Genomic DNA, 13,278 nt, shown 5'->3' on the forward strand with positions numbered 1-13,278 from the left:
TCCCTGGCCGACTGTTGCTGAGAGCAGTGTCCAAGAGAGCAAATTTGTGTCGTGCAGGGCGGCTTTTTTCCACATAAAATGAATTGCACTGGTGCGGTCAGGGTCCATTATCCCTGGTTGACTATTAGGGGCCGACAGAGAGCATTTCAATCAGGCCTGGCAAAATCAAGTTATTTTTATTTGTATAGCCCTTAATCGCAAGAAGTTTTAAAGGGCTGTACAAACAATACAAGTTCATCATGTATTGTACATAAAATATAGGTTGACAGCTTCCTGAGGTCACCATCATTCATAAGCTATTGAATATAAGTGTTTTCTAAACCTAGATTTAAACACTTCCACTGAGGTTGAAGCTCGAATCTTGGAGGGCAGAGCATTCCGCAGCACCAGGGCCGAATGGAGAAAGCTCTCAAACCTACAGATTTCTTCTTGGCTCTTGGGATCTCTAGTAGACTCGCATTTTTGAGCAAGATTGTTTTATTAGGCTAGGCTGAGCAAAAAACATGACAATTTTATTAGTACATAAAGTTGTGTCATGATATAATTGGTATCACATTTGTGCCCCAAAATGGTGAACGGATTTTTGCATATAGCAGGGGGTTCTGGTTCCCTTGAACTATGATAAATGAGGGGATCACTGCGAGCACTGCCTGGCAAAGCTCATGTTTTAAACTGGGGAGCTACTTTGCAAATTTTCACAAAAATCTGGGTTTCTGGTCTCTTTTAACTTCGAATAATGAAATATTACAGTAAACTTTTATAAAGCATTTAATAATGCCATCCTGGTAATGAATACTATTGTATTAATGACAGATATTTTAGACATGCACATCAAATTATCTTGAAATAGGCAAACCTTAGACCAAGGGTCCAACCTTTTTCAAGCCAAGAGCGATGTTTTGCTACTTATTAGTGCAAAGTACAACTAGTTTGAGATACATTCCAAAAATAATAACTTATCTTGTACTACTTACTATGTTGTTACTATGTTATTACCAGGGTAATTATTGAAAGTACGGAGAGAGAGAGAGAGAGAGAGAGAGAGAGAGAGAGAGAGAGAGAGAGAGAGAGAGAGAGAGAGAGAGAGAGAGAGAGAGAGAGAGAGAGAGAGAGAGAGGAGAGAGATGAGAGAGAGAGAGAGAGAGAGAGAGATGAGAGAAGAGAGAGAGAGAGAGAGAGAGAGAGAGAGAGAGAGAGAAGAGAGAGAGAGAGAGAAGAGAGAGAGAGAGGAGAGAGAGAGAGAGAGAGAGAGAGAGAGAGAAGAGAGAGAGAGAGAGAGAGAGAGAGAGATTAAATGAACGAAAATATAAAAATAGAGACAGGAAGGTAAACAGAAACATTAAAAAAAAAAAAAAGAAATGATAAAACAATTGTCATGAACAGGAGGAGAACCCAAATGAGTGACGTTTCTCACACAAGCTTTTATTTTACGGGAAATGGGGCTGCAATGCACGTTAGTCCAAACGCCAGTGATTCGGCTATAGTTGGGCGGAAGACGTAAGGCAGCAGTCTGGCGTGGAATGACAGGAAGCCAGCAGCCGACGAGATTGATACCAATTGCACAAGTAGATATCGGACGGGACAGACAGGATTGATATTAAAACTGGATATCGAAATGAAACAGGACAAACTAGAAGGGAACGAAACTGAAGATCGATATTAAACAGGACAAAATAGACGGGAAAAATACCGGACAGGAAACCAGAAGGAAACTGGACGGAGTCAGAAACCTACGTCTTGTGGGTGCAAAGGTTCGTTGACGGACTGACAAAGGGAGAGTGAAAGCACTGAGCTTAAATAGAAGGGAAGCCAATCTGTCAACGAGCCGCAGCTAGTGCCACGCGGGCGGGGCCAATTGGGTGCCATGGCAACTGTGACAACGATGGAACGGGAAAGAAAGCAAAAGAAAGAGTGAAAGATGAAAGAAAGAGATAGAAATGAAGAATAAAAGAGAGAAAGAAAGAGAAGGAGATATGTTGGAAGTAAGGTTAATCCGTCTCAATCAACAACAACAAAAAGTCATTTAACTAGAAAATCACCAGCACTGGTAGGGTATTTTCAAAACAGGTCCCTTTGGAGTGAACGTCGTTGGGCGTCACCCCAAAAAATACACAGAGAGGAGATATGGCGAAAAGGGAATGCGCTTATCAGCAGTTATTATCCACATTCTACAACAGTCCGCGGGCACCTCAGCTGTCCTCAGAGGGCACCCGGGTGCCCGCGGGCCCGGCGTCAGAGACTAACGTACTGCCAACTTCACAGGGCATCGCAGGCACGGACGTGGCCAAGGAGGCTTCGGACATCATCCTGACGGACGACAACTTCAGCAGCATCGTGAAGGCCGTCATGTGGGGGCGCAACGTCTACGACAGCATCTCCAAGTTCTTGCAGTTCCAGCTAACCGTCAACGTGGTGGCCGTCATCGTGGCCTTCACCGGGGCCTGCGTGACCCAGGTGAGGCCCGGTCGTACCTGAGGGGGCGTGGACGCACCAAATCCGCACTCTTCAGGGGCAAAATGTTCCTCTCTACTGCCACTGTGAATATGCACATACTTACTAACAGGCTTGTAACGGCGTTACGTAATGAGTATACCGAAAAACGTGTAATTGGGTGCGTAACTATTTGTAGTCGGGGGCCGTATCGGGTTAAGAAATTTGGTCAAGGGGCCCATCCTTGAGACCAGTCCAATTTCTTTCATTTAGGAATTAATGCAAACGTGATATTGTCAGGACCAGAATGGAAACAGGACCAAATTGTGTTATGTTTACCACAAGTTTTATTGAAAGAAAGAAGGGCTGCGCCCACGATCCGGTGATCGCTGGAGGTGGGAAGCAAGTCGCTATCGCACTCGGACTGTGATCCAAACACGGAAGTGGATCTCCCGTAGCGAGTGATTGCAGATTGTGACGGAAAAACTGGTCGATAGCCGGGACTGGGAGAGCAAAAACGTGGTCGGGTCGGAAACGAGTCGTAAGCCAGGACGGGAGAGTCGACATAGTCGGGATTAAAAAGAGGTCGTAAGCTGGGATAGGAGAGCAGACGTGGTCGGGATCAAAACGAGACGTGCCAGAGACATACGGGAGCAAAAAGGGGACAAGTATTTGCTTAGTAGAAACTGTTGTAGTATATCTGTAGTATTTTTGTAATATTAATATAAGTGTATTTTTGTTGTGACATTTTTGTAGTAGTATTTTAGTAATATAGTACTACTGTTGTGGTGTTTTATAGTATTCTAGCAGAAGTGTTTATGAAGTACTTCAATAGGAGTGTTTTGTATTATTTTTGTAGTATTTTTTGTGGTCATATTTTTCCAATATAATATAGCTGAAGTAGTATTTTTGGAGTATTTTTGTAGTTATGTTGTATTTTAAAAATATTTGCATAGTAGAAACTCTTGAAGTATTTCCGTTTGCTGGTCCGGGTGCAAAAGCCTGGGGTGGCTACATGTGGCCCTCGGGCTGTAGTTTGCTCACCTTTGTGTTGGAGTTTCAGTAAACATTGCACATTTTTACATGAATTCATTAATTCCATTGGTTTTAGGACTCTCCCCTGAAGGCAGTACAGATGCTGTGGGTCAACCTGATCATGGACACCTTCGCCTCCCTGGCCCTGGCCACGGAGCCCCCCACCGAAGCCCTCCTTCTTCGTAGCCCCTACGGAAGAAGCAAGCCCCTGGTCTCCAGGACCATGATGAAGAACATCCTCGGACACGCAGTCTACCAGCTCTCTGTCGTTTTCACGCTTCTCTTTGCCGGTAACAATGACAGTTTCAGTTTTTTTTTATATCCAACATGACTTATTTTTGATCCTTAACTTAAAGTTATTTCAAATTGTGTTATATCCTATTCTATTCTACAAAAATAAACTAAAGTAAATTGAGAAAAAAAAACACAACAAAATCGATGGAAATAAAGAATGAATCAACTTTACAAACAAAACTGTCACGACCAGAACAGAATCAGGACCCAGGTAACGTAACGTTAACCACAAGTTTATTGAGAGAAAAAGGAAGGGCAGCGCCCGCGATCCGGTGCTCGCTGGACATGGGAAGTAAGCCACTCACAGAATCGGATCGTGTTCTGAATGCGGAAGTGGATCTTCCGGAGCGGGAGATCGTGGTGTCGAAGACGGAAAAAACAGGTCAATAGCCAGGACAGGAGAGTAAAAACGTGGTCGGGATCAAAAACGTGTCGTAAGACGGGATGGGAGAGCAAAACGTAGTCGGGGTCAAAACACAGGTCGTAGCCGGAGACAAATGGGGAAATCAGGAACGGACGGGTGGAAGACGGGTGCAAAAAGCGGGACCGACGGGACTCAGAGTCAAAGTGCTTACCTTGTAGAAACAGAGGTTTGCTGACGGACTGACAACAGGCGAATGAAAGGACTGAGCTTAAGTAGGACGGGGAACCAATCGGGAAGCCCGCAGCGGCTGGCGCCAAACGAGCGGGCACAGGTGGAACTAATCAGCCATCATAAACAAAAATAGGAATACAAATGACAAAAATTGATTGAAATTAACTAATAATGCAACTTAAGTTAAAAAGCAAAGTGCAAATACAGTTATAATATTAAATAAAAAAAAACAAAAGAGTTGTGAAGATCACATTAAAATCAAAGGGATAAAGGAATAAATTAATCAAAAATCAAATAAGAATAAAAATGACAAAGTTTCATTTTTTGAGTAACATAAAATAATAATGTAGCTTGAATTGAAAGAAAAACTAGAGAAAAGTTCAAATGGATTAATAAAACTAAATACAAAAAGAAACAAACAATTGTGGGGGAAATCATTCTAAATAAAAGGAAAAAACAATGAATATGTCAGGTTAGCGCGTGTGCGGCACAGTTCTGAGGTCGTGGGAACCTCCTGCGTGGGTTCAAATCCAGCTACCGGCCTTACTGTGTGGAGTTTGTATGTTCTCCCCGTGCTTGTGTGGGTTTCCTCCGGGCACTCCGGTTTCCTCCCACATCCCAAAGACATGCATTTCAGGTGAATTGGCCGGTCCAAATTGTCCCTTGGTGTGACTGAGCGAGTGAGTTGTCTGTCCCCGTGTGCCCTGCGATTGGCTGGTAACCAGTTCAGGGTGTCCCCTGCCCACTGCCCGGAGATGGTTGGGATGGGCTCCAGCCCCCCGGCGACCCTAATAAGGATAAGCGGTACGGCTGATGAGATGAGATGAGATGTCAGGACCAGAATGGAAACAGGACCCAATTGCGTAGCGTTTACCAAAAGTTTTATTGAAGGGAAGATGAAGGGCTGCGCCCACGATCCGGTGTTTGCTGGACGCGGGAAGCAAGTTGCTCTCTGATTCGGACTGGGATCCGAACACGGAAGTGGATCTTCCGTAGCAAATGAAGAAACCTTGAAGGGACCGCAGGGGTGCTCAAAACAATGATATGATTTATTAACAAAATCTGGACTAAAGTAACAAGTGAACAAGGGGGAACAAACAAATGGCATGTTCAAAATAACCTGGCAAAGTCCAAATAGGGACAAACATCAAAGTTGGAAATGGAAACTGCAATAAACAAGGTAACAAAGAAAACCAATGAAACCAATGGAATGAAATAACAATGACCTGACAAAGTTTCCTGGATCAAGTTGTCCTTTTAAAGGGTTCAGTATTATTGGGCCCAGGTGTGTAATAATTTGCCAAATGTGTGCCCAGTTCAAGCCCCGGTTGGGGCCTTCTGGTGGTAGGAGGTATTTCTGACCCTAAAAGTGTCAAAGGACAATCATTTTTTATCCTAACATTTTTTTTGGAGCCTTTATTACGTGTTCACCCTGGAGTGTCATGTCTAACCTCATTGCAAATAACATTCACTTTGTTGTTATCAATGACAATTCGATTCAAGTAATTTTGTTCATAGGCGAGCTCCTGCTGGACGTGGACTGCGGGCGCAACGCTCCTCTTCAGGCGCCTCCGACGGAGCACTACACTATCGTCTTCAACACTTTTGTGCTGATGCAGATCTTCAACGAGCTCAATGCCCGAAAGATCCATGGCGAGAGGAACGTCTTTGACGGCGTCCTGGACAACCCCATCTTCTGCTCCATCGTGGTCAGCACATTCGTGGTGCAGGTGACTCCTCCTCACTTCTCGGTCTTGCATCTCCTTTCTCTCTCCACCCCACTGACTGTTGACCCACAACACATACGCAAAAGTTTGCCGACTACTCTAAGGTAGACCCCCGGGATACGGCCTACCCAACTTACGACACTTTCACTTTATGGCGTGGAATGAGATGTTTTTTCGGCCTCTCTGTACAGCATTTCCCGCACTATACAAAATCTTGACAAATTATTTTCCTTGTCCAACTTCAATTTTTGCAGTGTTCGCTCCTATGAAGAGTTACTTCTCTAAGATGGTAGACATCATATAAAATCCGAGTTCATCAAATTGACCATATGCTATTGGCAGAATTACCTCCCATGATGCCTTTCCTTCTTTCAGTCCAGAATTGCAAATGGTGTTACAATACTGTATTTTTCATACTGAATTTACTTACTGTAAAATAGGCTTAAACGTATTTGCTCATGGTGTGTATTTCTAATCAGTTTGATGTTCCTTTTGGCCATCTCCTAGTCTTCCTGTCTTTGTTTAAAGGTGTTGGTACTTTTCCAGGGGGGTGGTCTTTTGTTTTTGTCTCAACATACCAGTACTTTTCCATGTCTTGTGATTTCAATAAAACACAGAGGCAGACGGGGAGTGACCCAGAGGGAGTGCGACCAGCGAGCTGAGAGCGAGTAAATTGTCCGCTCCTTCCCCCACTTCCCTCCAGCTGCAGTTGTTTAAAACTAAACAAGTCTTTGCCTGAATTTTCTTCTACCATTAGCCGAGTTATAGCTCTCCCACACGTCTGTGGTCTACCTTTTAGACCCCACATTTTTTATGGGTCCTAAAGCTTGCAATTATTTTTTTGCCACACCCCCCTCGGAAGAAGAAATCCTCTCGCGATTTGACGTGCATGCTCGCGGTTTTCTTTTATTCTAGGAAGAAATACAGTCAAAATGTCAATCCAAAACCGAAAAAGATTAAAAAATGAAGTTTATTCGAGCGTGTCTAAGAAAGTCACCGTACTTGCACACACGGAGGCTGCAATGATCTTTTCAGCAAGAAGATGGCGTCAGCAAGTAGAATTTTGAAGTAACGGACCCCACAGGTATAATCATTTTTTATTAATTTTAGGATATTTTATCTGGTTTCTCAAACAAAAAAAAGAGGAATTACCTTTGATTTTGTTAAAAACAAAGATGTTATAGAAAAAATACAAATAGTCAAAAACATGACAACCATGCAAACGAAGCTTGCAATTATTAAGAAATGAAAAACAAGGCGCAGAAATCGCTACCTTTGCTAAGTTATATGGCCGTAACCAATTGACGATTTGGGACTTCTGTTAAAATAAGGAGAGAGGTTAAGCAAAAAAAGCTTCTAAGGGCATGAAAATCCTTGCAATTGGAATTTTTAAAATCAGTTTGAATTTGAATCCGCCCTCTCGTCCCCTCGCTGCATCCACCTGCTACCCCGCTGTACCACTTCAGGTCAGGTCTCACAAAGTTTCACTTTTCCTTAACATACCGTAAATAAATAACAACAACAGCAACAACTGTATGTATTTATTTAGAATAATGATCATTTCTACATAAATTATACATGATTAGTGCTTTATATATGCTATTTTGTTGCTTTAATGTTTTTATATACGGTACAGAGAATTTGTAAGTCAGTAGCTCGTTATCATAGGTACAGTTTCTATCCCCCAGCTATAAGGCAATTTCTGTCATGATTACCGATGTGAATCACCTGTGCGCGTTCCTTTGGCGCCAACTGCCTTGGACAATGATTGGCTCCCTGTCCCTATTTAAACCCACTCCGATCTGTCCCCTTTTGTCAGTCCGTCTGCGAACCTCAGTTAACAGTAGGCAAGCCTTTTTCGACCCTGACTCCCACCCGTTTTTTGCTCCCATCTGTCCCCCGGCTTCGATCCATTTTTTATCCTGACCACGTCTACTCTCCTGTCCCGGCTTTCGACCTCTTTTTGTCCCTGACCATGTCTACTCTCCTTTCCTGGCATACGACTCACTTCCGACCCTGACCACCTTTTGCTTTCCAGTTTTTCCGTTCCCGACACCGCCGTTCTGGTCTTGACAATTTCACTTTAGAATCACTACCTCAGAACGGATACACTTAGACTCCTGGGGGTCTACTGTACTTATTTGTAACTAATTTTTCCTCTTAAGTTGATGACTACATGTTCATCCTAGAGTGTCCCATAAAGAAAATGCATTTTATCAATGACCGTAAAGTCAATTTTTCTTTATTTTTGGACGCCAGGTGATTATTGTGCAGTTTGGCGGAAAGCCCTTCAGTTGCGTCAGCCTCAACATTGAGCAATGGCTCTGGTGTGTCTTCCTGGGCTTCGGCAGCCTCCTCTGGGGACAGGTGAGACCTTTCTTAACACAAGGGCCAATCAGACTCCTTGACGGCCTTTGCCCTGCCTAGCTGGTGTCCAGCGTGCCCACCCGTTGGCTGAAATTCTTGAAGACTGCGGGGCACGGCACCAAGCAGGAAGAGATCCCAGAGGAAGAACTGGAGGAGATGAAGGACCCCGACGAGATCGACCACGCTGAGATGGAGCTCAGGAGGGGTCAAGTGCTCTGGTGCCGGGGGCTGCAACGCATTCAGACGCAGGTAACGCCCACAACGCCTGCCTTTTTTCACTCCAAAGGAAGGATTCTGTCCCATTTTGGGCTTTTAAATAATAAATATAAATTAAATTTAAAGTGTCAAATCAAAGAAAATTTTTTTAAACCGGCTGTCATTTTACCTCTAGTTTGCAGATTGCAGCAAATGCGCAACTATTTTGGCAGCCAGCTTTTGCTGAGGACGTCCTTGGGCGTCGACCCAAAATATACCCAGACGAAATATGGCAGAGAGGGAACGCCCTTTATTCAGCATTCATTCAGCAACATACAAGCCACATTCAAAGTCTGTCTGAGAGACGCTTGGCTTTTTATGCTGTGTTCTCGTGATTATGTTTTTCTCTGAACCGAAAGTATTCTCTCTCTGAATCAACAGTGTTTTTTCCGGCCCCGACTTGCTCAGTCAACATCTTGTGATTTTTGTATCAACATTGTTTCATAACATCCTGCCAGATGTTTGTCATCAGGTCTGTTGTCAGCTCCAAAGCTGCTGATTTACAGTTAATCCACAACACAGCCTGTGCGGGAAATTACCAGTACACTCAATACAGTAATTAAATGCCATCTTGACAGTAGATGGCACCAATGTAATGGATTTTTCCAGTACATGATTATTATTGTTTTTTTCATTTATATGTCTGGCACCAAAGTGTGGAACAGCCCAGAAATGTGTTAGACTATAGTGATAGGTACGGGAATCTACCACTACGCTTAGTAAAGTAACTAAATACCATCTCAGCAGCAGATTGCGCCATCATAATGGATTTTGCCAGCAGATTTTTAATAAAATGTCTCGCACCACATCGCGTAGCAGCCCGCCAACGCCTTTGACAATTTTGGCTGCTATCTAGCACAGGAATCTACCACTACCCATAATACAGTAACTAAATCCCGTCTTGACTGCACATGGCGCCATTTTTCCTGCAGATCCTCCTGTATGACCATTTTGGCACAGAAAATCCACCACTAAACTTAGTAAAGAAACTAAATCCCGTCTTGGCACCATTCTATTGGATTTTCCCAGTAGACTGTCATTTTTTAGCTTCAGTGTGTAGCAGCCCGGCAACCCGTTTAACTAGTTTCGCAACCACCCGGCACAGAAATTTAGCAATACACTCACTACAGTGACTAGATACTGTTTTCGCATCAGATTTTTCCGTCAGAAGTTTTTAGATCAATGTCTGGCATCGAAGTGTAGGAGCCCGGCAACAGGTTTGACTATTTTTACAGTCAGCCAGCACGAAATCTACCACTGCACTTTACATACAGATGGTGCCATTGGAATGGATTTGCGACCGATCCCGGATGTTACCCGTTTATGTCCAACTATGTTTTCGAACTCAACAACTGTTTGTGTATTAACGAGACGTGTATTGGGGTTTTTGTCTCAGATCCGCGTGGTGAACGCCTTCCGGGACAGCGTGTCCCCGTACGAGAACCTGGAGACGCCCGAATCTCGCAGCTCCATCCACAACTTCATGACCCATCCTGAATTCCGCATCGATGACTCAGAGCCGCAAATCCCGCTCATTGACGAACTTGAGGGCGAAGACGAAGCCCCCACTAAACGCAACTCGGTCCTGGGACCCGTCCCCAACAACACGCCGGCCCCTGTCAAGCCCCCCGAGTCGGAGCGCCCCCTGCTGCTGCAGTCGACCCTCAAGGACCAGCAGACCCTCCTAGCCAGGGCCGCGGCTTTGGCGGCCGTCAATTCCGGGGCTCTGCCCCCCTGTCCCGGCAGCCCCCTGCACAGCTTGGAAACGTCACTCTAAAAATTTGAGGCACCTGATTGGTTGACAACCAGGAAGTTACATTTTTGTCAAACGATAATTAGATGTTAAATTGATGGATCTGTGATTATGTGTTTGTACGATAGATAGCCAGCTTGGTTTCATTGGATGTTTTGTGCTTTTTGTAAAAAAAAAAAAAAAAAGAATGAAATGTCGGGTTTTAGATGAAGTATTTGTTTAAAAACACTCGAAAATTGAAAAATCAAATATAAAACAGGATTTTTCTTTTTCATCATCAAACTCACATAACATATATTTACTGCCCTTTACTGTTATTTTTTATATATGCAATGTCCAAATTATAACGTTTTTTTTCTGTCAATTAAAAATTCAAATGGAACCTTTTAATGCATATGTTATTCTTTCACTGGGCGTTGGGTTTTAGATAAATATGAAACTCAATATATTCATGTCACGGTTACCATGGAGCTTAATTGGCCCCGCCCGTGTGGCGCCAGCTGCGGCTCGTTGACAGATTGGCTACCCTGCTATTTAAACACAGTCCTGTCATGCTTCCTTTGTCAGTCCGTCAACGAGCTTCTGCCCCGCAAGACGTGGGTTTCGACTCGGTTCTGTCCCTGTTGGTATTTCCTGTAAGGTATTGTTTCCGTTTATTTTGTCCTGTTTAATATCGGTTTTCAGTTTAGTTTCCGTTTAGTTTGTCCTGTTTAGTTTTGATATCTTGATTCATTATCTGTCCTGTCCGGTATGGACCCCATCTGTCTGATATCAACTCGGGCACTTGGAATCGATCTCGTCGGTCTCTGGTTTCCTGTCTTTCCACGCCAGACCGCTGCCTAACATGCATGACTCCCCAATTCCCGTAAAATAAAAAGCATGTGTGAGAACGTCACGCGTTTGAGTCCTGATCCTGTTCTTCTTCTTGACAATTCATTAATCTTCAAAGTTATTATTTTTTATATATAAAATGTCCAAATTATGGCAATAAAAAAAGCCAAATTTAATATTTTCAGTTTTTTGTTGTTTTTGTTTTTAATTCACTGGACGTTGGGTTTTAAATAGTTTTGTGTTTTCATTCAATGTGATTTCAAAATATGAATTGTAGATTTTTTAATTTAAAATATCAGTCAATTTGTCGAAAGACAAGCTGTGGGCCTTACTGGGAGTTTCTATCATGAATTTTTAAAACGTTACATTTTTAAAATGTAAAACGATTTTAATATCTTTTATTTCGACTTTCACTGGTTTACCCCTGCTGCATCATTCAGGTGCCCTGCCCATCCCTTAGAACGCATCCAAACATCCCACTATCCCTTTACAACAGTTCTACCGCATTAGAACAAATAAATTGATTTAAATACTGTGTAACAACCCAAACACATATATTTTGATTTGTTACATTACTGTATTCATATTTATGTAGTGTTTCCTAAGCACTCTAAATTCAAAAAAATCATAAAATAAGACTTTAATTTAATAAACAAAAACGGAAATACATTTGTCAGATGGCTTTTTAAATACAATGAAAGTAAAAAAATGAAGATATCTAAAGTTTAATTGTTAAAATAAAAACAACAACCAACAAAAAAGAATAAAACCCAACGCTTCATCTTTTTCGGTTACTTTCTTTTTCCTCGTTGGTGCCGCATTGAACTTTGGGATTGTAGTAATGATACTGACACTTGCTAACCATGGATGATTTGAATATTTACATTTCTCGGGGAAATTCTTTTTCTTCCGCAGTACACTTTTAAACACGCAAGAAAGGGAAACGGGTTCTTCGTTGATTGTAGTAAGTGGCATTAATAAAGTAGTAATATATGTGACATGTCGTTTTTCACACACTGCCAACTGTGCTTGAAATGCACACGGCAATCTACCGCTGCACTTTACATACAGTCTCAGCTGTATAAAAAATATTGCCAAAAAGATGAATAACATTTTAAAAAAAAACAATTATTGGGTATTCTTGCCATACCTGCTTCAAATGTATTAAATTCAAGTAAAACCAAAAAAGTCCTTCGAGCCGGATTTGAACCAGCGACCTAAGGATTCCCGCAAAGTGCCTCTACAGTCCTCCGCTCTACCAACTGAGCTATCGAAGGGATACAAATTCACTGCTGATGTCTTATTATGTCATACCACGTATGACATTCTAACTCCCTTCGCTCATTATACTTTTCACGTTTGAGTAAGGTTTGTAACCACAAAACTGTCAAAAGTTATAATATTGCGTCTTAAATAAGTAAAAGCTCTTTATAGCTCGTTTTAGCTTCGCATTCAAAAGGGCATGCTCGGACGCTAGCTAGCTAGCTAACTACATATTTTATTTAAGGCAAATTCCAGCTAAAGCACCACTAAAATTATTTTGTTTTACATTAGCAATGATTTCAACTAGCGACATGAATTTTTATTTTATTTTTTTAAATGCACTTTTATTATACGTACTAAAACAAGACTAAATGAACAGGTAGGGGGCAGCATTACATTCTCAAAAGGTAATTAGATACGATTTATTGGCCAAATACACTAGTAGTACTTAAAAAAGAAATACATTGTTCTGACTTTACTTACCTTAAAGGGGCAGTTAAGTTACTGTCTCTTATTGGTCAAAAACGAAATTATAAAGCAATATTGATTAAAAAACATGAACTATAATATGAAAGTGCAATTAAAAAAAAAACTCCAAGGTGGATAAATTAGCATTGATTTGAGAGTCACCTAAAGGAAGCTGACATCATTGTCCGCCATCTTGCTACCACGGGTACTTGAAAAATCAAAAGGCTGGGCAAAAAATAAGAGATAAAACCATCTTTTGA

At 42.1% G+C, this 13,278-nt stretch overlaps 1 protein-coding gene and 1 non-coding gene across 2 annotated transcripts in view; one reads left to right on the forward strand and one right to left on the reverse strand.

Annotated features, from left to right (window-relative positions):
• LOC148363149 (plasma membrane calcium-transporting ATPase 1-like) overlaps positions 1-11,346 on the forward strand; it is a 41,146-nt gene extending 29,800 nt beyond the window's left edge. The window contains exons 16-21 of the mRNA XM_088340709.1: positions 2,263-2,454; positions 3,542-3,755; positions 5,873-6,084; positions 8,341-8,448; positions 8,509-8,697; positions 10,100-11,346. Coding sequence (XP_088196835.1) covers positions 2,263-2,454; positions 3,542-3,755; positions 5,873-6,084; positions 8,341-8,448; positions 8,509-8,697; positions 10,100-10,480 — 1,296 coding nt within the window. The 3' untranslated portion in view covers positions 10,481-11,346. The remainder of the gene's footprint in view (positions 1-2,262; positions 2,455-3,541; positions 3,756-5,872; positions 6,085-8,340; positions 8,449-8,508; positions 8,698-10,099) is intronic.
• A 1,130-nt stretch (positions 11,347-12,476) lies between these two features.
• trnay-gua (transfer RNA tyrosine (anticodon GUA)) lies at positions 12,477-12,564 on the reverse strand. Its single transcript is given in 2 exon segments — positions 12,477-12,512; positions 12,528-12,564. It is a non-coding gene; the product is annotated as a tRNA-Tyr (tRNA).
• Positions 12,565-13,278: the final 714 nt, after the last annotated feature.

This window comes from Urocampus carinirostris, chromosome 7, assembly GCF_059441175.1.
Source record: "Urocampus carinirostris isolate Australia breed hairy pipefish chromosome 7, RoL_Ucar_1.0, whole genome shotgun sequence".
NCBI classification, from domain to species: domain Eukaryota; kingdom Metazoa; phylum Chordata; class Actinopteri; order Syngnathiformes; family Syngnathidae; genus Urocampus; species Urocampus carinirostris.